The sequence below is a fragment of the Pantherophis guttatus genome, chromosome 1, assembly GCF_059756535.1.
Source record: "Pantherophis guttatus breed Tessera chromosome 1, ASM5975653v1, whole genome shotgun sequence".
In the NCBI taxonomy this organism is placed as follows: domain Eukaryota; kingdom Metazoa; phylum Chordata; class Lepidosauria; order Squamata; family Colubridae; genus Pantherophis; species Pantherophis guttatus.
This window is the reverse complement of record NC_142063.1, coordinates 341,402,783-341,427,225: the sequence shown is the minus strand read 5'-3', so window position 1 is coordinate 341,427,225 and position 24,443 is coordinate 341,402,783. Positions and strand designations below refer to the sequence as shown.

The following is a 24,443-nucleotide window of genomic DNA, read 5'->3' as shown; positions in this document are numbered from 1 at the left end:
CATGTTTTGTTGCTAAGCGAAACATTGGCTCAGTGGATTTTACGACCTTTCTTGCCGCAGTTGTTAAATGAATCAATGCCTTAACGTGGTTAAGTTAGGAACACGGGTTGTTAAGTGAATCTGGCTTCCCCATTGACTTTGTTTGTCAGAAGGTCGCAAAAGGGGATCGCGCAACCCCTGGGACGCTGCAACTGTCGTAAGCAGAGGTGGGATTCAGCCGGTTCTGTCCGGTTCGGGCGAATTGGTAGTGGCGACTATGGGAGGCTCCGCCCACCCTCCTGGATGTAATGCGCGAGTTCTGCGTATGCGCAGAAGGCCATGCGGATGCGCAGAGGAGGTGCGCGCACTCACATTTGCAAACCGGTAGGGAAGGTAAGTGAATCCCACCTCTGGTCGTAAGTATGAGTCAGTTTCCAAGCAGCTCAATTTGGATCAGGTGACCACGGGGATGCTGCAACGGTCATAAGTGTGAAAAAATGGACAGAAATTTTTTCAGCGCTGTTGTAACTTCGAAGGGTCATTAAGTGAACTGTTGTAAGTCGAGGACTACCTGTATTACTTCCTGGCTCATTTTAGACTTGCTTTACAACCTGCCCTTTCAGTCTGCTGAACACACTAGGAGATGCAGGACATTTAGAAGCCCAAATGGAATACAGTCCTCGACTTACAACCATTCATTTAATGACCGCTCAAAATTACGATGACACATAGCTATTTGCAGGGGGGGTGTCACATGATCACATTTTACGACAGTTTCGCTGAAAACCAGCAGCTGTGAGCAAATACAATTGGGCCAGCTGTATTGCTTAATGCCTGCCGGATTCACTTAACAACTGCAGATTCATTTAACAACCTTGGAAAAAAATGTGTAATACTGGGCACGATTCACTTAACAATCGCTTTTGCTCAGCAACAGATGGTCCCAAATCAAGGACTACAGATAGTCCTCAACTTACGACCACAATTGAGCCAACATTTCCGTTGCTAAACAAGACAGTGGTTAAGTGAGTTTCGCCCCGTTTTACAATCTTTTTTGCCACAGTTGTGAAGTGAGTCACTGCAGTTTATTTATTAAATTTATTTATTTATTAAATTTATATGCCGCTCCTTTCCAGAGCCTCAGGGCGGCTCACAATACATTAAAAAAAAACAACACCATTCTAAAAGCATTTAAAAGATTAAAAAACATTAAAAACCTTAGAACGCATTCACACAGTTGTTAAGTAACATGTTTGTTAAGTGAATCTGGCTTCCCTGTTAATTTTGCTTGTTAGGAGATCGGAAAAAATGATCCTGTGACCTCGGGACACTGCAACTGTCATAAGTTGATGCCAGTTGCCAAGCCTCTGAATTTTGATCCATGGGGAGTGATGCAATGGTTGAATGAAAAACGGCCGTAAGTCTCATTTTTCAGTGCCGTCGTAACTTTGAACAGTCAGTAAACAAACCATTGTAACATGTCACATGTCCACCATAAATGATTTAAAAGTCCCTTCTTTACATTTGTATTTCCAACAGTCATTTGAAATCCGTTTATACAACCTGGACAATTTACCTCAGGGGTGTCAAACGCAAGGCCCGGGGGCCAGATCTGGCCCGTGGGGTGATTAGATCTGGCCCATGGAACCACCCTGAAAACAGTGAAGGACCGGCCTGCAGTGCCTTTGCTTCACTGGCAGAGGCTTGCAGGAGGCCGTTGCAGCCGAAAACGGAGTTCGGGAGGGACACAGGTGGCCCTCGTGAGCTCCGTTTTTGCTGGCAAAGGCTTGCAGGAGACCGTCACAGCCGAAAACAGAGGTCGGGATCCCATTTTTACTGGCAGAGCACTCGGGCCACCACAGCAGGTGTGAAATGCTATTGGTTCGGACCGGTTCTGGTGAACTGGTAGTAAAAAATGCAGGTATTTCCGATGATCAGCTGGGTGGCGATCAGCTGTGACGCGTGATTTATATTAGCTAGAATCATCGGATTTCCTGCTTTCTAGCTAATCTAAACCATGTGGCACAACGGATTCCCCCCCCCCTCACTGTTTTACTTACCTTTGCAGACTTGGAAGGCTTCAAAATGTTCCTTTTTTAGCGCTGCGCGGGCACGCACTCAATAGCAGACTCACAGAACAGACTTCAGAGGATTTCACTGCTGCACCACAGGTGCCCCTGACATGAGTGATGTCGAGCTGGCCATGCCCTCAATGAAATCGAGTTTGACAACTGTTGTGGTCCGCCAGCAGCCTGCGGAGCTGGCAGTGGAGTCGGACAGTGAGGAGGCTGAGGAAGAACATGGGCCGGTCCTGGAGGCTGGGGAAGGCCCGGACGAGGGCTCTGCGCCAGAGGCAGAGATGGGGCCAGGGCCCATCTGGGAGTGATGTGCGGACTCCAGAGCCTCCAGAGGCTGACATCAGAGAGGCAGAGGATCAGGAGGAGCCTGTTCCTAGTGCATGTATGAGAAGAGCTGCCAGAAGGCAGGAGCAGCTAAAGCAAAAAGGACAACTCAGGAGTAAGGCCAAGAGATGATTGGCCCCTCCCATAAGGCTTAAAAGACCAGCAACAGCTATTGGGCTCTTTGTCGGAAAACAACGTTGATAGATTTGTTTCTTGTCTTGCTGCATTTATTTCTTGTCAGTGTCTTCTGCTCCTGAACTTTTGCCAAGAAAAGCCTTTGGCAGGTTGCCTAATTAGACCAAGGTCGGTGATAAGGCTGAAGAATTGTGTTATGAAGAATTTGTTTTGAATTAGTTTGGACTACGCTGAGAATGAGTTAATTCTCAGCTGTTCTAATAAAGTCTGTTTGTTTTCGAACTGATTGAGTCTGATAATACCTATTTGGGTTTGGGTCATAACACCACCTCTAACTTATCTGGTGTTAAATACCAATGATACATCATATTGTAAAATTTTTCCTTTAAGTTATAATTTAGTGTACATTTTAGACCTTTCGTCCACATATTCTCCCATTCTGAGGAATACCTGTATGGCTTGTATGAGGTATTCCTGCTTCTCACCTGTGTGTCCGTTGTTTTCCATGCTCCATTTGTGGTTGGATTCGACATCGTAGTTTATAAAATTAAACGCTTTCAGAGAGTTGTTGTATGTTACCTGCCGGGTGAGAATATTAACCGGAGATTGTTTGTTGTTTCCACATTCTGAATATAGCTTCGCCCATAGGCGAGGTTCTGCAGGAGGGAGAGGAGAAAAAAGACTTTTGAATGGGACAGAAATTGGATCAAGACTAATAAAATCGTGATTTCTGCAAACTATGGTTTATGAAGTTGAAGTCTTTAGGACTTCCTGGCCTATAAGCTGGAAGAAGTCTAAAAGAAGCCAGCGGGAAAACAGAACAACAGAGTTGGGAGGGACCTTGGAGGTCATCTAGTCCAACCCACTGCTCAAGTAGGAAACCCTACACCATTTCTAACAGATGGCAGTCCAGTCTCTTCTTGGAAGCCTCCAGTGATGAAGCTCCCACAACTTCCGAAGGCAACTTCTGTTCCATGGGTTGATTATTTCTCACTATCAGAAAGTTTCTCCTTATTTCTAGGTTGAATCTCTCCTTGTTCAGTTTCCATCCATTATTCCTTGTCTGGCCTTCGGGTGCTTTGGAGAATAGGTTGACCTCCTCCTCTCTGTGGGAGCCCCTCAAATATTGGAAGATGCTATCATGTCTCCCCTAGTCCTTCTGTTCTCTTCACTAGACTAGCCATGCCCAGTTCCTGCAACCATTCATCGCATGTTTTACCTTCGGTCCCCTCATCATCCTGGATGCTCTTCTCTGCACTCTTTCCAGAGTCTCCACATCTTTCCAACATCTAGTCCATCCCTTGCTCAAGTAGGAGACCCTACACCACTTCAGACAAATGGCTGTTCAGTCTCTTCTTAAAAACTTCCAGTGTTGGAGCATTCACAACTTCTAGAGGCAAGTTGTTCCACTGATTAATTGTTCTAACTGTCAGGAAACTTCTGCTTAGTTCTAGATTGCTTCTCTCCTAGATTAGCTCCGTTCATTTCAAACCATTGTATAACAATACAATCATTCCACTCATCAAAACCTAAAATCAAACTTTTTTTTTTTTCATGCTCAAGCAAAAAGCCCAGAAGTGGTTTCCAACTCAATAAATCCTTTTCTTTAGTTAAAACAGTCTGTTTCCCGCCATCTCCTATCTATTTTCAATTCCAGTCCCTGGTCTCAGGGGTGGGTTCTAAATTTTTTTACTACCGGTTCTGTCAGCGTGGCTTATTTTGTGGGTGTGGTTTGATGGTCATGTGACAATTCTTTAGGATTTAGCAGAGGTACTGGTCTACCAGGCTTTTAACTGCTTGCAGAGCTGTACCAATCTACCTATTTATTTTTTGCAGGCACCGGTCTACCCATTTGTTTTTCAAGCACACTGGTCTACCACCACACTGCCTTTTACCACTGATCAGCTGTAGGGCGGCCCTTTGAAGCCCTGCAGCAAGAGTTTAAACAGTTTTTTTCCTTCTAGCCAATCAGCTGGGACTCGGAACGGGAGGCAGTGAATAGATTGGGGGCGGGGCCAAATAAAAGGTAAGAATTATGTGGGGGAGGGGCGGGGGGGCCCCAGTTCCCGAACAAAGAGAACTGGTTCAGTGACGTCATATTGTCACCGCTACCGACTCGGCCGAACCGGGCCGAACCGGGAGGAACCCACCACTGCCTGAGCTCAAACTAGCCATGACTCTAATAGACACTCATCCTCGGAACATTACAAGTAGTAGTCCTTGTCTTACAACCTTGTCTTACAACCATTCATTTAGTGACCGTTCAAAGTTACAACGGCACTGAAAAATGGGATTTATGATCACTTTTCACACTTAACAACCACTGCAGCACCTCCATAATCACAATTCAAAATAATGGGCAACTGGCATGTATTTATGATAGTTGTCCTGTCCTAGGGTCATTTGGTCACTATTTGTAACCTTCTCAGCTGGGTTGTGACAAGCAAAGTCAATGGGGGAAGAGAGATTCGCTTAGCATGATTTTCTCTTAACAACTGCAGTGGTTGCCTTAACATCTCTGTCAAAAAAAGATGTAAAATGGGGTAAAACTCACTTAACAACTGCCTTGCTTAGCAAATGAACTTCGGAGCTCCATTGTAATTGTAAGACGAGGACTACCTGTACTTGAAACCTATCTTGTCTCCCAGTTCCCCAACTAGGAGCTGCCTTAGGATTCCATGAAAACTTAGTCAGCCTATATGGCAGTGTGGTGGCTCAGTGGTTAAGATCTGGGTATGTGGGCTGGAAAGCCGGTAGCCCAGGTTCGAGACCCAAGCACCTCGTGATGGGGTGAGCTCCCATCCTCACCTCAGCTCCTGCCAACCTAGCAGTTCGAAAGCATGCAAATGTGAGTAGATAAATAGGTATCATTTCGGTGGGAAGGTAACAGCGCTCCATGATGTCATGCTGGTCACAGGACCGTGGAAATGTTTTTGGACAGCGCTGACTCAATGGCCTTGAAACGGAGCCCTCCGGCAACCACTAGCAGAGTAAAATCTGCAGGGACGCCTTTATCTTTCACCTTAGTCAGGCTATTGGCAAAAGCATGAAAGAAATTTAACTTTGCAATCAGAGGGTCCTTTCAGAGCAAGACTGGAATGGCAGCAAAGCAGCCCAGAAGCTCTCCAAGAATTCAATGTTTTTATTACCATTTGTTACACTCAGCATTTTATTGCGTAACTATCCATAATAGTGGCTCTACAGAAAAGGAAATATAATAACTTGCATTTTCCCACACCTTGCCCATGATTCGTGTCTTACAGTACATTGAACTGTTGGCTTTGAAAGTTACCTTTGCAATCTGGGACTTTGCACTGTTGTGAGGCATAACACCAGGTTTTCCCTTCTGCAAAAGACAAATAGCTTTCATTGGTTGAATCATATTATTCCTAACATGAGTGACAACAAAGAACAGGTATCGTTTTCAAAAGACACATTTTTAAAAAAAGGTATTAATTGATTTATAATTCTGTCATCCCTCCTAGGGATGCAAAAATTCACCCTATGGCCTATATCAGTGATGGCTTTTTGCCATCGCGTGCCAGGAGAGGGGGGGGCGGGGGAGGGTCGCGCGCGCACGTGCCCACGCGCATGTGTGCACAACCCCCTCCCCCCTCGCCCCCCGCTTCTGGCACAGGATGGCCTGGTAGGCCCGTTTTTCATTCTTACCTGGTTCCAGATCCTCTCTGTGTATCTGGGAACGGCGAAAACAGCCTTTCCCATTCCCTTGGAAGCCCTACGGAGGCTGAAAGGGCCCATTTCCCAACTCCCGGTGGGACAGGAAGTGATATTTTTTGCTGTCCCCAGCCTCCAGAACCTCTCTAGGAGTCTGTAGGAGCCTCTCTAGGAGTCTGTAGGAGCCTCTCTAGGAGTCTCTGGAGGCTGGGGACAGGAAAAAAGGTCCCTTCCTGTCCCACCGGGAGTGGGGAAATGGGCCCTTTCAGCCTCCGTAGGGCCTCCAAGGGAGTGGGAAAGGCTGTTTTCACCGTTCCCAGATACACAAAGAGGATCTGGAGCCAGATAAGAAAGAAATACGGGCCTTCCCCACCCCCCCAGGCCCTCCAGAGGCAGGAAACAGCCTGTTTCCCTACTTCTGGTGGGCCCAAAAGGGCCGAAAATCAGCTGGCCGGCGAGCGCATGCCTCCAGAGCTGAGCTGGCATGCCCACTAATATGGCTCCGCGTGCCACCTGTGGCACGCGTGCCATAGGTTTGCCATCACGGGCCTATATAATTAAAAATGGAATAGCGCAAATTAACCGAAGAAACATCAAACAGACAAAATATACAATATAAAAATAAAATGAGAAATGAAAGAACAAGGGAAAAACAGTAAAAATAACAGAAATAACAGGACAGAATAATAGAATAGAGTTGGAAGGGACCTTGGAGGTCTTCTAGTCCAACCCCCTGCTCAGTTAGGAAATCCTATACCATTTCAGACAAATGGTTGTCCAATCACTTCTTAACACCTTCCAGTATTGGAGAACCCAGACTGCTAGTTTGTTTCTTCTTTTTTCGTTATTGTGTATTTTCACTTTGGAAATAAAATTAAAAAAATAGTGGAACAAAAGTCCCGGGAAAGCAATCTGAAATGACAATCTAAATGATTGTTGCAGTAAAATGATATTTGAAAGAGAAGGAGGGAGGGAAGGAAGGAAGGAAGGAAGGAAGGAAGGAAGGGAGGGAGGGAGGGAGGGAGGGAGGGAGGGAGAAAGAAAAAAGGAAGGAACGAAGGAAGAGAAAGGAAGAAAGAAAGAAAGAGAAAGAAAGTAGAGTAGAGTAGACTAGAGTAGACTAGAATAGAATAGAATAGAATAGAATAGAATAGAATAGAATAGAATAGAATAGAATAGAATTCTTGAAAGTTAAGGCTTTTTGGATAAAAATATGGTGGGTCATGCAGAATGTTTTGAAGAAAAAAATTCAATTTTCTCCACAATTGTTTTTATTGGGTATAGTCAAGGGTTTTACACGGGGTGAAATAAAATTAATATTGTATATGATAACAGCAGCAAGATTGTTGATAGGTAAATATTGGAAGAATGAAGCTTTGCCTACTATCGAGGAATGGACTTCGAAGATGGCCAGTTTTGCAGAGATGGCGAAGATTTCAGCATATTTAAAAGATTGTTCACAAGAGACTTATGAATGGGAATGGAAAAGGTGGATAGAATATGTTCAGAACAAATACCAAACTAGAAAGTACCAAATAGCTTTTATTTGAAAATAATGTATTAGAAATATCTTAATGTAAAGAGATAAAGAGGGAAAATAATATAGGGGGAGGGATGGGTTCAGGTATATATATCAGTATTATTAGTTATGAGTACATAATAGGGAAGTCTGGGGGGGAGGGTTAGGGAGGGTTAGGGAGGATGGGAAGTTTGGGGAGGGAGGTGGGGGGGTGAAAAAAGGGGTGAAAATGTAATTGTAAAACTTTTGCAATAAAAAAAAAAAAAAGAATAGAATAGAATTCTTTATTGGCCAAGATAAATTATTGGACACACAAGGAATTTGTCTTCGGTGCATATGCCCTCAGTGTAAATAAAAAGACAAGATACATTTGTCAAGAATCATAAGGTACAACACTTAATGATAGTCATAAGGAACAAATAAACAATCAAGTCATATTAGGAAACAATATCAATATAAATCGTAAGGATACAAGCAACAAAGTTACAGTCATGCAGTCATAAGTGGGAGGAGATGGGTGGGAACGATGAGAAGACGAATAGTAATAGTAGTGCAGACTTAGTGAATAATTTGACAGTGTTGAGGGAATTATTTGTTTAGCAGAGTGATGGCGTTTGGGAAAAAACTGTTCTTCTCTAGAAAGAAGGAAGGAAGGAAGGAAGAGGGAAGGAGGGAAGGAGGAAGGAAGAAAGGAAGAAAGAAAGGAAAGAAGGAAGGAAGGAAGGAGGAGGGAGGAAGGAGGGAGAAAGAAAGAAAGAAAGGAGGAGGGAGGGAGGAGGGAGAAAGAAAGAAAGGGAGGAAGGAAGGAAGAAAAGAGAAAGAGAAAGAAAGAAAGAGTGAGAGAAAGAAAGAAACAGTGAGAGAAAAAAAGAAAGAAAAAGAAGGAAGGAAGGAAGGAAGGAAGGAAGGAAGGAAGGAAAGAAAGAAAGAAAGAAAGAAAGAAAGAAAGAAAGAAAGAAAGAAAGAAAGAAAGAAAGAAAGAGAAAGAAAGATAGGAGCTAAGAAATGGCTTCTCTAAGTAACAGACTGGCAACTTGCAAAGTTGAAGATTGTTAAGAGGATGACCAGCTGTGAGGTGGATGGACCCAGCAGTGATGGGGGCACCGTTGGAAGATCTGAAAAAAAATGGGTTGGGGACAGGCTCTCCTGCAGACAATCTCTGCTTCTGATTGCTGAGAGTCAATACTGATATAATCGCATCAAATTGCAAGCTTTTCCTCTATTATTACAGGAAGCTGAAAAACTGCTTCCTTAAATACACCATGAGATAATTGCAACATTTAAATAAATGCCAGTGGCTTTTAACCATAATCATAACAACTGGGGGAGGGCACTTTGCTCAGAAAGAATACGTTAATATATAAAAAGATATTTGCAAATATATAAACCAGGAAGGAACTAGGAAAGAAGATAAAACGTCCTGGGGAACATTATCTGGTGTCGGATACAATAAGTGACTATAGCAACTGGCCAACCCCTGACCTCAAACAACTGAGCACGGTTAACCTGGATGAAAAAAATATCGAAAATTTTTGGCCTTAGACAATTTAGAACTACGCCGCCTTCGGTCTGACCTAAGCGTAGTGCACAAAATTATCTGCTACAACAGTGTTTCTCAACCTTGGAAGCTTGAAGATGGGTGGACTTCAACTCCCAGCGTTGCTGGCTGGGGGATTCCTTGGAGTTGAAGTCCACCCATCTTCAAGCTACCAAGGTTGAGAAACACTGTGCTACAACGTCCTACCTGTCAGTGACTACTTCAGCTTCAACCGCAATAATGCATGAGCACACAATAGATACAAAACAGTGATGGGTTTCAAATTTTTTTACTACCGGTTCTGTGGGTGTGGCTTGGTGGGCGTGGTATGGCTTGGTGGGCGTGGCAGGGGAAGGATACTGTAAAATCTCCATTCCCTCCCCAATCCAGGGAAAGGCTACTGCAAAATCCCCATTTCCTCCCGATCAGCTGGGACTTGGGATAGATCTTCGCTATCCTAGCTGGGGCCATATGCCATCTATAAAACAGCTTGTATTGGTTTTCCTTATAAGCTGTCGCCTTTGTCATTTTAAGATTATTATTCCATATTGAATCCCATTCGTTCAGATTTATATTCTGTCCTATATTTTTGGCCCATGCTAACATCGGTTCTTTAACTACTTCCTCTGCCATATCGTACTCCAATAAGTAATTATATAATTTAGCTAGAATTTTGTCGTCCGTACCCATCCATATCTTGTCAAATCCATTTATGCTCATTTCAATGCCAAATTCCTCCTTATCTTTTTTATATCTGGATTTAATTTGGTTATATGGCCACCAGTCTATAGAAATACCTTGTTCCATCAATTCTTCCCTTGTTTTAAGGTTCCCTCCCCCATCTAATAATTCATTGTATCTGACCGTTTTACCCATTTCTAATACATTTGGATATATTATAGCCTCCATGGTGGAAAGCCATCTCGGAATTTTCCTATAGTGCTTCTGTCTCATCTCTCCCCATATTTGTATCAAGATCTCCCTTATTTTATGTCTATGAAAGTAAGTTTTTATCTTCTTCCCAGTATCCCAGAGATATGCATGCCAACCCTTCTGGAGATCATACTCTTCTAAAGTTAACAGTCTTTTATTTCTCAGGGTTGCCCATTCTTTCAGCCATACTAGGTTTGCAGCTTTTTGATATAACTCCCATTTAGGTAATCCGAAACCCCCTCTTTCCTTCTTGTCCTGTAAATTCCTAATTGCTATCCTTGGTTTCTTTCCCTCCCAAATAAATTTCCTGATGATGCTATTGAGCTCCAGAATTTTTTTTTTATCTAATTTAACAGGGACCGTTCGGAATAGATACAATAACTTGGGTAATATGCTCATTTTTATTGCCGCGATTCTGCCTAATAATGATATCTGTAGTCTTCCCCACTTTTCCAGATCCTGTTTAATATTTCTAATCAAAGGTAAATAATTATCCTCTCTGAGGGCCGAGCACCTTGATGAAATCCAGACCCCCAGGTATTTTACCTTCTTGGCGGTTTGGATCTCCATTGATTCTTCCAGTACTTTTTTCCTTACCTCAGTCATATTTTTTGTTAATAATTTAGTTTTGGATTTATTTAATTTAAGGCCTGCTACCTCCCCGTAATTGCCCAATTCTTCCAGAATTTTAGTGCCTGATTCTAGTGGTTCTTCCATGATTAATACCACATCATCTGCAAATGCCTGTGTCTTATTAGACTTTCTTGTTATTCTTTAAAAGACGTTTCGCTTCTCCTCCAAGAAGCTTCTTCAGCTCTGACTGGAGGGTGAAGGAATGGAAGGATTTATATCCCTTGCAGACAGCTGGTCATTTGCATCCTTTTAGAGAGTCATTGAGGCCACTTGGAGGTTTATCTGTGATATAGGAGAATAAACCCACCAGGACAAGATTCAGCAGTCTATCTGTAGTTAAAAGACGAAGGCCGCTCTTTTGAAGACAGCAAGTCCACGTTTTGGAGAGAGAGGACTGCTGGTTTGAAAGAGGGGTCAAAGAGGCCATCTGTGTCCAAAATGAGCAGCCCTCTCTCAACAGAGGGGGAAGGATATGCCATCATCATTCTCCAGTCCACAACACGGTCCTTTCAACAGTTCCAAGAAGGCTCAAAGCATCTGAAGGCCAGACAGGTGGCTTCAAGGACTCTCTAAAAGGATGCAAATCAGTGGTGGGTTCCTCCCGGTTCGGTCCGGTTCGGCCAAGCCGGTAGCGGTGATGATATGACGTCACCGAACCGGTTCTCCCCCACCCCCCCACCCACGTTATTCTTACCTTTTATTTGGTCCCACCCCAATCTATTGCTGCCTCCTGAGTCCCAGCTGATGACTAGAGGGAAAAAAACTATTTAAACTCTTGCCGCGGGGCTTCAAAGGGCTGCCCTACAGCTGATCAGTGTTAAAAGCAAACAAATGAGTCGGGTCGTAAGTGCGAGGACTTGGTCGTACGTGCGAGGACCTTCCAGAAATGACTCTGACCAGCTACCCACGCCCACCTAGTCACATGACCTCCAAGCCACACCCACAAAATAAGCCACGCCCACAGAACCGGTAGTCAAAAAATTTAGAACCCACCCCTGATGCAAATGACCAGCTGTCTACAAGGGATATAAATCTTTCCATTCCTCCACCCTCCAGTCAGAGCTAAAGAAGCTTCTTGGAGGAGAAGCGAAACGTCTTCACAGAATAACAAGAAAGTCCAGTTGCCTCTTGAAAAAGAAGCACCTTTGGGACAACTGTGACCTGGATGACGGAGCATTTTCCTAGACCTGTGATGGTGAACCTATGGCACGCGGAGCGATATCTGTGGGCACACAAGCATTGCCCTAGTGATCTGTCCCCGTCCACACACACACACAAACACAGCCAGCCGAGGGTTAAGGAAGCACTTGGAACACACCCAGGTCTTTATCTCCAACTTGGCAGTGATATACACACCGTCTGCCAAGTGCTTTTATTTCCACAGAAACAGAAAGATAATATACTCAGCGTACAAGAGTCCAACAACAATAAATATTCCTCTCAGCAGTTCCAGATGAGGCTTTAGTGACTATCCAAGGTTTACTTTTGTTCGTCACAGGGATCACTGGCCACCACCCTCTATTATATAGTCTCTGGGGTGTGGTCCAGTGACTCAGTTCTAATCCCTAGCACGCCTCCTGAGCTGCTGCAATCGTTTATCACACCTTCGGAGGCGTGCGTCCAGGAATGATGTCTCTCCCTCGCTCTCATCCGAGCCACCTGTCTCCCTGCTAATCTCTCCCTCGGCCGGCACCTGAGACAGTGCCAGAGGGGAGGGGCCTGTAGAGGGAGGCCTGGCTGACTCCTCTTCCTCATGCTCGGAGCTTTCTTCCTCCGATGGGACAGGCTCAGAGGACGGGGCCGCAACACCTAGCTCAGCTCCAGCAAGCATGTGCGTGCCGGCCACCTGATTTTCAGCCCGTCCGGGCCCACCGGAAGTCGGGAAACAGGCTATTTCCAGCCTCCAGAGGGCCTCTGTGTTTTGTTTGTTTTTGTTTTGTTTTTTATTGGATTTATATACCGCCCTACTCCCGAAGGACTCAGGGCGGTGAACAGCCACAGGATAAAACACATAAATACAAAAATTTAAAATAGAATAAAAACGAATTAAATCATTTGGCTGAGACAAATTTAAAATACCCCATAATTTAAAAACCTTGGTAGTACAGTGGTCTAAGGCACCCTGTTATTAAGCTGGTTATTAAGACCAGCTGCCTGCAATTACTGCAGGTTCGAATCTCGCCAAGGCTCAAGGTCGACTCAGCCTTCCATCCTTTCTAAGGTAGGTAAATTGAGGACCCAGTTTGTGGGGGCAATAAGCTGACTTTGTATAAATATACAAAAGAATGAAGGCTATTGCTTAGCACATTGTAAGCCGCCCTGAGTCTCCGGAGAAGAGCGGCATATAAATCAAATTTAAAAAATAAATAAATAAATAAAATTTACATTTAAAAGGGGAAAAGATTTAGGCCAGGCCAGCTTGATGAAATAAGAAAGTCTTGAGCGCGCGACAGAAGGTGCGCAGATCCGGGATCCTCCGTATCTCTGGGGGGAGCTCGTTCCAGATCGTAGGTGCCCCCACAGAGAAGGCTCTCCCCCTAGGGGCCGCCAGTCGACATTGTTTGGCCGACGGCACCCGGAGGAGCCCCTCTCTATGGGAGCGTACTGGCTGGTGGGAGGCTATTGGTGGTAGCAGGCAGTCCCTGTGGAGGTTGGGAAGGCAGTTTTCACCCTCCCCAGGCTCCTAGAAAGCCTCTGGAGCCTGGGGAGGGTGAAAAACAGGCCTACCAGGCCCACCATGTCCACCGTGCCATCGCTTGCCAAAAGCGTGGGGAATGTGGGGGTGCATGTGCAGGGGGGGTGGGGCACATTGAATTATGGGTGTGGGCACGCAGACGCGCAAATCTCCTGTGCTCCCCCCATTTTTGGCACGCGACAGCAAAAAGGTTACCCATCACTGCCCTAGACAGTCCATTTGTCTGTGCACGCCCGTGTGCAAATTCAGTGAATTCTTGTCGCCCTTCAGTCTTGGAAAGCTTGCTGGAGATGTTACACCCCTCCTGCGTGAGCTGCACTGGCTCCCGGTGGTCTTCCGGGTGTGCTTCAAGGTTTTGGTTACCACCTTTAGAGCGCTCCATGGCTTAGGACCTGGTTACCTACGGGACCACCTACTACCACCAATAGCCTCCCACCGGCCGGTACGCTCTCATAGAGAGGGGCTCCTCAGGGTGCCGTCGGCCAAACGATGTCGACTGGCGGCTCCCAGGGGGAGAGCCTTCTTTGTGGGGGCACCTACTATCTGGAATGAGCTCCCCCCGGAGATACGGAGGATCCCGGATCTGCGCACCTTCCGCCACGCTCTCAAGACCTTTTTATTCCATCAGGCGGGCCTGGCCTAATCTTTTCCCTCTTTTTAATTATGTAAATTTTAATCAGTTTTTAAATGATTGGGGTGTTTTAATCTATCTGTGCCAAATTGTCTAATTCGATTTTATTCTGTTTTTAAATTTTATATTTATGTATTTTTACTGTTTTGGCTGTGCACCGCCCTGAGTCCTTCGGGAGTAGGGCGGTATATACATCAAATAAATATAAATATAAATATAAATATAAATATAAATATAAATATAAATATAAATATATATATATATATATATATATATATATATATATATATATATATATATATATATATGTATGTATGTATATACATCAAATAAATATAAATATAAATACAAATAGATATATAGATATATATAGATCATTCAAGCCAGAAAGCAAAACCCTTTTTCCTCATCAGCAGAAATTCTGAAGCTCCGTTCCCCTTCCTGAAGCTTCTTTCCTGCCGTGTCAGCATTCAGGCAGGTGGAAATCTAAGGTGACCGGAAAGAGTTTCTTTTCCAGAGCTTGTGAAATTCGAAGAGGGTTTGAGGCCGCGAGCTGCAAATTTTAGAGGATGGCTTGGTGAGGGGAAAAAAAAAAATATTGACAAGGACAAATTTGTTTTTCTCCCTTGCTAATAGTTCTTCAGTTCTAAAGTTTCCAGATCTACTCAGCTCAGGAATAGATATTTTTCCAAACATCCCCATTTGGATTAAAGGAACATCACATCAAAGGGATTGGAACTGGGAAGATAACAGATTTGGAAGGGACTTTGAAGGTCTTCTAGTCCAACTCAAGCAGGAGATCCTATATTATTCCAGACAAATGTTCTTAAAATGTTCTTTCCAATATGTTCTTTCAAATTTCCAGCGTTGGAGGCAAGTCATTCCATTGATTTAATTGTTCTCACTTTCAGGAAATTTCTCCTTAGTTCTAGGTTGCTTTTCTCCTTCATTAGTTTCCACCCATTGCTTCTTGTTCTGTCTTTGGGTGCTTTGGAGAATAGCTTGACTCCCCCTTCTTTGGGGCAACCCCTCAAATATTGGAACATTGCTACCATGTCCTTCTTTTCATTAAAGTAGACATACCCAATTCCTGCAACCATTTTTCATATGTTTTAGCCAAAGGTGGGTTTCAGCAGGTTCTGACCAGTTCTGAAGAACTGGTAGCGGAAATTTTGAGTAGTATTTTGAGTAAATACTGGCCGTGCCCCCATCTATTCTCTGCCTCCTGAGTCCCAGCTGATCCGGAGGAAATGGGGATTTTGCAGTAACCTTCCCCTGGAGTGGGGAGGGAATGGAGATTTTACAGTATCCTTCCCCTGCCACGCCCACCAAGCCATGCCACGCCCACCAAGCCACGCCCACAGAACCGGTAGTAAAAAAATTTGAAACCCACCACTGATTTTAGCCTCTCAGCCTCTTTTTATCATCTTTGTTGCTCTTCTCGGCACTCTTTCCAGAGTCTCAACATCTTCTTTTTGTATTGTGATGTTTTGTGATGACCAAAACTGTACGCAGCCAGCTTGCTACCCAAGGCAAAGGACCTGGGCGGGAGAATAGTTCTTGCTCCCAAGCTATTCCATTCCGAGATCCTATTATTCCAATATTGAGAATCAGGCAGTGTTCATAATAAATCATGTGATCTTGAAGGCGTAGAAGGCATCACAACCTTCCATCGCAGTTGTCTCCTTCTAAGTTTTGTGTCACCTATATTGGCATTTCCCACCGGAAGCAGCTGGTAAGAGAGCCCGGTGTATTTCCTTCCATTCCTTATCCCTGAAAATGGCAAGCTGACATCTTTGCTTTTATTTGTTTAAATCGGTGCTTTTCAAACTTGGCAACTTTAAGATGGGTGGACTTCAACTCCCAGAATTCCCCAACCAGCCTGCTTTAAGAGGGGTGGACTTCCACTCCCAGAATTCTCTAGCCAGCCTGCTTTAAAATGGATGGACTTCAACTCCCAGAATTCCCCAATCAGCATGCTTTAAGAGGGGTGGACTTCCACTCCCAGAATTCCCCAGCATGCTTTAAGTTGGGTGGACTTCAACTCCCAGAATTCCCCAGCCAACCTGCTTTTAAGATGGGTGGACTTCCACTCCCAGAATTCCCCAACCAGCATGCTTTAAGTTGAGTGAACTTCCACTCCCAGAATTCCCCAGCCGGCTTGCTTTAAAATGGATGGACTTCAACTCCCAGAATTCCCCAACCAGCCTGCTTTAAGAGGGGTGGACTTCCATCCCAGAATTCCCCAATCAGCATGCTTTACATTGGGTGGACTTCCGCTCCCAGAATTCCCCAGCCAGCCTGCTTTTAAGATGGGTGGACTTCCACTCCCAGAATTCCCCAGCCAGTAAGCCCACAGATCTGAATTCATGCTGATTGGGGAATTCTGGGAGTGGAAGTTCACCCATCGTAAAGCATGCTGGGTAAGGAATTCTGAGAGTTGAAATCCACCCATCTTAAAGTTGCAAAGTTTGCTATTTGGAAACCACTTCTAGTCTTTGTGCTGGAGAGAGAAAAGAAATGAAAGTTTGACTTTGGGAATGTGCTGATTAGATAAGCCCATTGTTCTAGAAATGGCTAGTTTACTAAATACATAAAACTAGAAAGTTGAGGCGGTACCATGCTATTTTTATTGTACGGCATTGAAAAAAGTTGGAAGATAACTCTTTTTTCTACTTTATTTTCCCCTCCCCTTAACCCACACTTCTTTTTACCTTCCCCATTTCCCTACTATCTTTATTTGCATTTGCATTTTATATTATGAAATGTGTTAAAAATGGGAAGAAGAAGAAAATGCTAAGTTTAAAGCGTACTGGTTTAAAAGAAAAGGCTGTAGTAGTAAGCCAACAATTAAGATTTAGAAGGCTTTGTTCTGAAATGCAGTTGGGAAAGCTTGAAGATGAAGAAAAAGCAAAAGAAATTGAGAAGAGAGAAACTTTGGAATATAGGTAGAGTTGGAAGGGACCTAGGAGGTCTTCTAGTCCAACCCCCTGCTCAGGCAGGAAAACCTATACCCGTGATGGCGAGCCTATGGCATGCGTGCCAGAGGTGGCATGCAACACCCTCTGTGATGGCACGCGAGCCATTGCCCCAGTTCACCTCCGTTGCACATGTGCGCGTCAGGGGTGGGTTCTAATTTTTTTTACTACTGGTTCTGTGGGCGTGGCTTATTTTGTGGGTGTGGCTTGGAGGTCATGTGACTAGGTGGGCATGGCTAGCTGGTCAGTCATTTCTGGAAGGTCCTTGCACTTACGACCAGTCCTCGCACTTACGACCCGACTCATTTGTTTGCTTTTAACACTGATCAGCTGTAGGGCGGCCCTTTGAAGGCCCGTGGCAAGAGTTTAAACAGTTTTTTTCCCTCTAGTCATCAGCTGGGACTCAGGAGGCAGCAATAGATTGGGGGTGGGACCAAATAAAAGGTAAGAATAATGTGGGGGGTGGGGGGGTGGGAGGGCGGGGTGGGGAGAACCGGTTCGGTGATGTCATATCGTCACTGCTACCGGCTCGGCCGAACCGGACCGAACCGGGAGGAACCCACCACTGGTGCGCGTGCCTCATCCTGGCCAGCTGGTCTTTGGGTCTCTGCCGCGCATGTGGGGGGGGTGGGGGGTGCATGGGGCGTGGCCTGGGGGGCGTGAACGCATATGGGTTGAGTGTGCGGGGACCCCATGTGCAGGGGGTGGGGCCAGTGATGGGTTTCAAAATTTTTTACTACCGGTTCTGTGGGCGTGGCTTGGTGGGCATGGCTTGGTGGGCGTGGCAGGGGAAGGATACTGTAAGATCTCCATTCCCACCCCAATCCAGGGGAAGGTTATTGCAAAATCATCATTTCCTCCTGATGAGCTGGGACTTGGGAGGCAGAGAATAGATGGGGGCAGGGCCAGTCAGAATATTTACTACCGGTTCTCCAAACTACTCAAAATTTCCGCTACCGGTTCTCCAGAACTGGTCAGAACCTGCTGAAACCCACCTCTAGGCGGGGCGCATGTGCGGGTGTGCGCGCATTGCATTTTGGGGGTTCAGGCCCATTGGGCATTCGGTCGGAAAAGGTTTGTCATCACTGACCAATACCATTTCAGACAAATATCAATGTATAAGTTTTATCAATGCATAAATTCAAAGAAAAAGAAAAATAGGAAATTAAGGGAAGGAAAAAGAGTGGGGGAAAGAAAAGAGAAGGTTCAAGGGAAAAAAAGCAAAAAACTTTTGCTTTTGACTTCCAACTCTTTTTAGCAGAGTGCAAGATAACAACATTGAAACCTCAAGTTTTTTATTTTTACATATAAGTATATAGCTGGGCCATTTCTATAACAACAAATCTTATCTCATCGGCAAAACCAAAGTCAACATTTCATTTTTTCCCCCTCCCAAACACAAAATCCAGAAATGATATCCAAATAAAAAAAAAATCTAATTGAATATATTCTCCTCTTTGAATAAAGCAATCTGTTGAACCATTGATCCACCTTGTTGTGTAAATAATATATATATTTCTATTTGCACCTGATAAGCTTTATCAAACGAAATTCAAAACAAGTCATGAAACAAGTCACTTTTCACAATGCAGTTGTAACTTCGGCCACTAAACGAATGGTGGTAAGTTGAGGACTACCTGTAGTCCTCGAGTTACGACCACAGACCAGGGGTGAAATGCTCCCGGTTTGGACTGGGATGGTGGCGGGTGGTTCAGAGAACTGGTAGCAAAAATCCCTGCGCCCCCCATGCCCAGCTGAGCCCCACGATCATCAGAGACTTTTTTTTTAACTTTTAAAAGCCTTTTTTCTACAACCTCTTCCGACGAAAACATGCTTTTAAAAGTAAAAAAAAAAGCCTCTGATGATCACAGGGCTCAGCTGGGATCGTCAGAGGCTTTTCAAAGCATTTTTTTCTGCAACCTCTTGGCAAAAGAGGTGGTAAAAAACAAATGCTTTGAAAAGTCTCTGACGATCCCAGCTGAGTTGCCTGATCGTCAGAGGCTTTTCAAAGCATTAGAAAAAATGCTTTGAAAAGTTAAAAAAAAAATAAGTTGGCCACACCCACCCAGTCACATTACCCCCACCACCACCAAGCCATGCCCACAAATTTTACATTTCACCCCTGCCACAGACTAACCCCCAAGGTCATTGAGAGCAAGCACGAAGGGATGGATTCCCACCTGCAGGTTCCATTTGTTGAGTTGGACTATCTGTTCTTTGTTGTCGGACTGCAACAATGCAAGGAAACTGCCCTGCCTTCCTCATTCCCACCCCCAAGAGGTGTGTGTCCTAGCCAGTGCTTTCACATGAATGTGGTAACAATGGAAGATCAAGTGGAGTAATGAGACGTCTGGGCTGGATTGTTGAGCGAACAGGATAAGGGATGCTTTCACTGGGCCAGGCCAAACCGAGAGGAGTCTTTGGCCACCAGCCATCGGCTCAGATGGATTTTTTTTTAAAAAAAAATCACCCAAAAGGCCAGATGAAGAACAATGGATGGAAACCGATCGAGGAGAGATTCGACCTAGAAATAAGGAGGAATTTTCTGACAGTGAGAAACAATCAACCGATGGAATAGAAGTTGCCTTCGGAAGTTCTGGGAGCTTCATCGCTGGAGGCTTTCGTGAAGAGACTGGACTGCCCTCTGTCAGAAATGGTGTAGGGTCTCCTGCTTGGGCGGGGGGTTGGACTAGATGACCTACAAGGTACCTTCCAACTCTGTTATTCTAGCTAAACAGGAGCGAGACCATTTCACGGAGTCGGTGGGAAAGACTCCGGCTTAAAAACTGGAAGTTTTGAAGAAGATGTTGGATAACCCTTTGTCTGAAGTGGTGTAGGATCTCCTGCCTAGGCAGGGGGTTGGACTACAAGACCTCTAAGGTCCCCTCCAACTCTGTTACTCTGTTACATGGAAGAGCAGGGTCCTTGGTGGTCTCTGAACTGGGTGGTTTTCTTTCAAGAAACCCCCGAGCTCAGGGAGCACCCAGGACCCCAAAAGTTCAACTCTGAGCTCCCCATATTCTCTTCTATTGGTTGCATTGAATAACGTGGATTGAGGAATAACTGTAGATAACATCTTGATTATTACAAAATTAATAGGGACTCCAAGGTCCCTTCCAACTATTCTATTCTATTCTATTCTATTCTATTCTATTCTATTCTATTCTATTCTATTCTATTCTATTCTATTCTATTCTATTCTATTCTATTCTATTCTATTCTATTCTGTTCTTCATTCCAATATTCTATTCTATTCTATTCTATTCTATTCTATTCTATTCTATTCTATTCTATTCTATTCTATTCTATTCTATTCTATTCTTCATTCCAATATTCTATTCTATTCTATTCTATTCTATTCTATTCTATTCTATTCTATTCTATTCTATTCTATTCTATTCTATTCTTCATTCCAATATTCTATTCTATTCTATTCTATTCTATTCTATTCTATTCTATTCTATTCTATTCTATTCTTATTCTTATTCTTATTCTTATTCTTATTCTTATTCTTTTATTCAAACGGTTGTCCAATCCCTTCTTAAAAGCTTCCAGTGATAGAGCACTCATAACTTCTGGAGGCAAGTTGTTCCACTGGTTAATTGTTCCCACTGTCGGGAAATTTCTCCTTAGTTCTAGGTTGCTTCTCTCTTCAATGATCTTCTACCCATCGCTTCTTGCCCTGCCACGCAGATGTTTTGGAGAGTAGGGAGACACCCCCTCCCCACTTCTCTGTGACAGCCCCTCAAGTACTGGAAGATACTGCTATCACGTCAACCCCGAGTCCTTCTCTTCGTTAGACTAGACACCTCTTCAACCTCTTCCAGTTGCCAAGCTTGGCCAACACCGCTTCAACTGTGTATCTTCCCATACTTGAATCCCTACACGTCCCAGTTTTCCAGACTTTTTCCTGAGTTTGATTACAATTTGGGCTTTGAGATAAGGGCTTTCCGAACGGCCGTTAAATATTTATATATCAGCCATTTGGTGGCTTTTCTGTGGAAGTCATCACACAACTTCTGATTCCCCAAGAATATCCAAGGGCCTCTAGGGAGTTCCCTCCCCCCCCCAGTTTCCTTCCTCCTATTAACCTTGAGGGAACCATGGCAAGACTTGGATTGCAGCTAGAGTCCCTATCCTGCCCCTCCCCGCCCCCCCCCCCAACAGGCCATTTCCTAGAATAACCTTTTCTTCCTAGGTTCCTTCTGGAGAACACAATGCAAGGAGGGATGTTATTTAAATTAGGCACAAAGCCCACGTGCGATTCTATCAGGGGTTTGGCATAAGGCTAGAGGAGGAAAAAGGTCATTTATAAAACTCTTTATAAAAAAAACAAAACTTGGGTTTTTAAGTGCTTAATAATGCAAGTTGCATTTGCAATAGCCTAATGCCACACTTCTGTGCTAGATTATCGGCTCTAAAGGATGGCTGCATGTTTAGCTGGAGACCCTATATGAGTGATGGCTAACCTTTTTGCCGTCACGTGCCAAAAGCGGGGGAGCGCGGGTGGGGTCGTGTGTGTGCATGCCCACACCCATAATTCAATGCCCCCCGTGCCCTGCCCCCTGTGCATGCACTTTTGGCACGCGATGGCAAAAAAGTTGCCGGTGGGCCTGGTGGGCCCATTTTTAGTCCTCCCCAGGCTCCAGAGGCTTTTTTGGAGCCTGGGGAGGGTGAAAACAACCTCCCCTATCCCCCCCCAGAGACCCTCCGGAGACCGGAAACAACCCATTTCCTGACATCCGGTGGGCCTGGAAGGCCCGTTTTTCACTCTCCCCAGGCTCCAGAGTCTTTTTTAGAGCCCAGGGAGGGTGAAAATGGCCTCCACTATCCCCCCGGAGGCCCTCCGTAGGCTGGAAACGGCCCATTTCCTGACATCCGGTGGGCCCAGAAGGCCCGAAAATCAGCTGGCCAACGCACACGCGCAAACACACACGCTAGAGCTGAGCTAGGGCAATACTCGTGTGCCCAAATATATAATAATAATAATAATAATAATAATAATAATAATAATAATAATAATAATAATAATAATAATAATAATAATAATAATAATTTTATTTCTATACTGCCCTTCTCCCGAAGGACTCAGGGCGGTGTACAGCCTATTAAAAGCACGCGTGCCATAGGTTCGCCATCCCGGCCCTATATCATTTCAGACAAATGGTTGTCCAATTTCTTCTTAAAGAAGAACGCACAACTTCTGGAGGCAAGTGGTTCCACCGATTAATTGTTCTAATTTCTCCTTAGTTCTAGGTTGCTTCTCTCCTTGGTAAGTTTCCATCAGCTGAAGAGCCGCGGTGGCGCAGTGGTTAGAGTGCTGTACTGCAGGCTACTTCTGCTGCCTGCCGGTTGCCAGCAGTTTGGCCGTTCGATTCTCACCAGACTCAAAATTGACTCAAGCTTTCATCCTTCCGAAGTGGGTAAAATGAGGACCCAGATTGTTGGGGGCAAGAGGCTGACTCTGTAAACCGCTTAGAGAGGGCTGTAGAGCACTGTGAAGCAGTATATAAGTCTAAGTGCTAGTGCTATTCTTGTCCTGCCTTCTGGTGCTTTGGGAGATAAGTTGATCCCCCTCTTCTTTGTGGTAGTCCCTCAAATATTGGAAGATTGCTATCATGTCCCCCCTAGGCAGTGGTGGGTTTCACTTACCTTTGCTACTGTTTTGCTTGTGCATGCAGAGCATATTTGATGACATCTGAGTGGGTGGGCGGAGCCTCCCACCGCTGCTACTACCGGTTCGCCCGAACCAGAGCGAACCGGTAGCAACCCAAGACTGCCCCGAGTCCTTCTTTTCATTAAACTAGACCAGGGGTCGGCAACCTTAAACACTCAAAGAGACACAAAGGTCCTAACCGGAAGCCCCCCATTCAATTCTGGAGCCGACCGGAAGTTCAGTTCCCCCACCATAGAGTCTCCTCCTAGCATGGCGTCTTTTTTCCTCTACCCGTCCTAACCGAAAGCCGGGGGTGGGTTCTAAATTTTTTTTACTACCGGTTCTGTGGGCGTGGCTTATTTTGTGGGTGTGGCTTGGAGGTCATGTGACTAGGTGGGCGTGGGTAGCTGGTCAGAGTCATTTCTGGAAGGTCCTCACACTTACGACCAGTCCTCGCACTTACGACCCGATTCATTTGTTTGCTTTTAACACTGATCAGCTGTAGGGTGGCCCTTTGAAGGTCCTCACACTTACGACTAGTCCTCGCACTTACGACTCGACTCATTTGTTTGCTTTTAACACTGATCAGCTGCAGGGCGGCCCTTTGAAGCCCCGCGGCAAGAGTTTAAACAGTTTTTTTTTCCTCTAGTCATCAGCTGGGACTCAGGAGGCAGCAATAGATTGGGGGTGGGGCCAAATAAAAGGTGAGAATAACGTGGGAGGGCGGGGGGGTGGGAGGGCGGGGGGGAGAACCGGTTCGGTGACGTCATATCGTCACCGCTACCGGCTCGGCTGAACCGGACCGAACCGGGAGGAACCCACCACTGCCGAAAGCCCTATCAACTGTGGAGCCGACTGGCGACCGGGAGCCACAGCAGAGGGATGAAAGAGCCACATGCGGCTCCAGAGCCACGAGTTGCTGATTCCTGAACTAGACATACTCAATTCCAGCAACCATTCTTTATATGTTTTAGCCTCCTGGCCCCTAAATTCAGCTGTAGACCCCTGGTTGCTGCTTAAGAAATGAGGAATGCCCCACGTGCACATCTGCTAGAGGTGGGAGGGGGGGGAGAAGCTGCGTGGTGAATGTGGGATGTACTTTGTACTCCACAATGGGGTGTCCTTAACAAACAAATGACGCCTCAGGAAAGGTGGAGAAACCTGGGCTCTGTTTACGCCGGCAACCTGCTAAGGCAATCAATCTTGTCCTGTATTTTAACTGAACCTCCTTGCAGTGTCTAAGCACAGCTGGGCCGGAGTTGGCTGTCCCATTGCAAGGTCACATTACAAAATGAAATAAACTTCGGTTGTTTTTTTGGCAGCCAACTCCGTGGACGTATAAGTCTGCACGTGGGGTTTCACACGCATGCAAATCCGATTGAACTTGTTTGTGCCTGTACAGGTAGCCCTCGACCCCAACTGACCCCCAAAATTCTGTCTGCTAAGCAAGACAGTCGTTAAAGTGAGTTTTGCCCAGGGGTGAAATCCAAAATTTTTCCCTACCGGTTCTGTGGGTGTGGCTTGGAGGGTGTGGCAGGGGAAGGATACTGCAAAATCTCCATTCCCTCCCCTCCTGGGGGAAGGATATTGCAAAATCTCCATTCCCACCCCACTCCTGGGGGAAGGATATTGCAAAATCTCCATTCCCACCCCACTCTGCAGCCAGCCAG

At 45.2% G+C, this 24,443-nt stretch overlaps 1 protein-coding gene across 1 annotated transcript in view; it reads right to left on the bottom strand.

Annotated features, from left to right (window-relative positions):
- The window catches only part of CA4 (carbonic anhydrase 4), a 52,061-nt gene that overhangs the window by 10,579 nt on the left and 17,039 nt on the right, over positions 1-24,443 (bottom strand). The window contains exons 3-4 of the mRNA XM_060693235.2: positions 5,809-5,862; positions 3,002-3,172 (exon numbers count right to left, since the gene is read on the bottom strand). Of these exons, the coding sequence (XP_060549218.2) occupies positions 3,002-3,172; positions 5,809-5,862 (225 nt within the window). The remainder of the gene's footprint in view (positions 1-3,001; positions 3,173-5,808; positions 5,863-24,443) is intronic.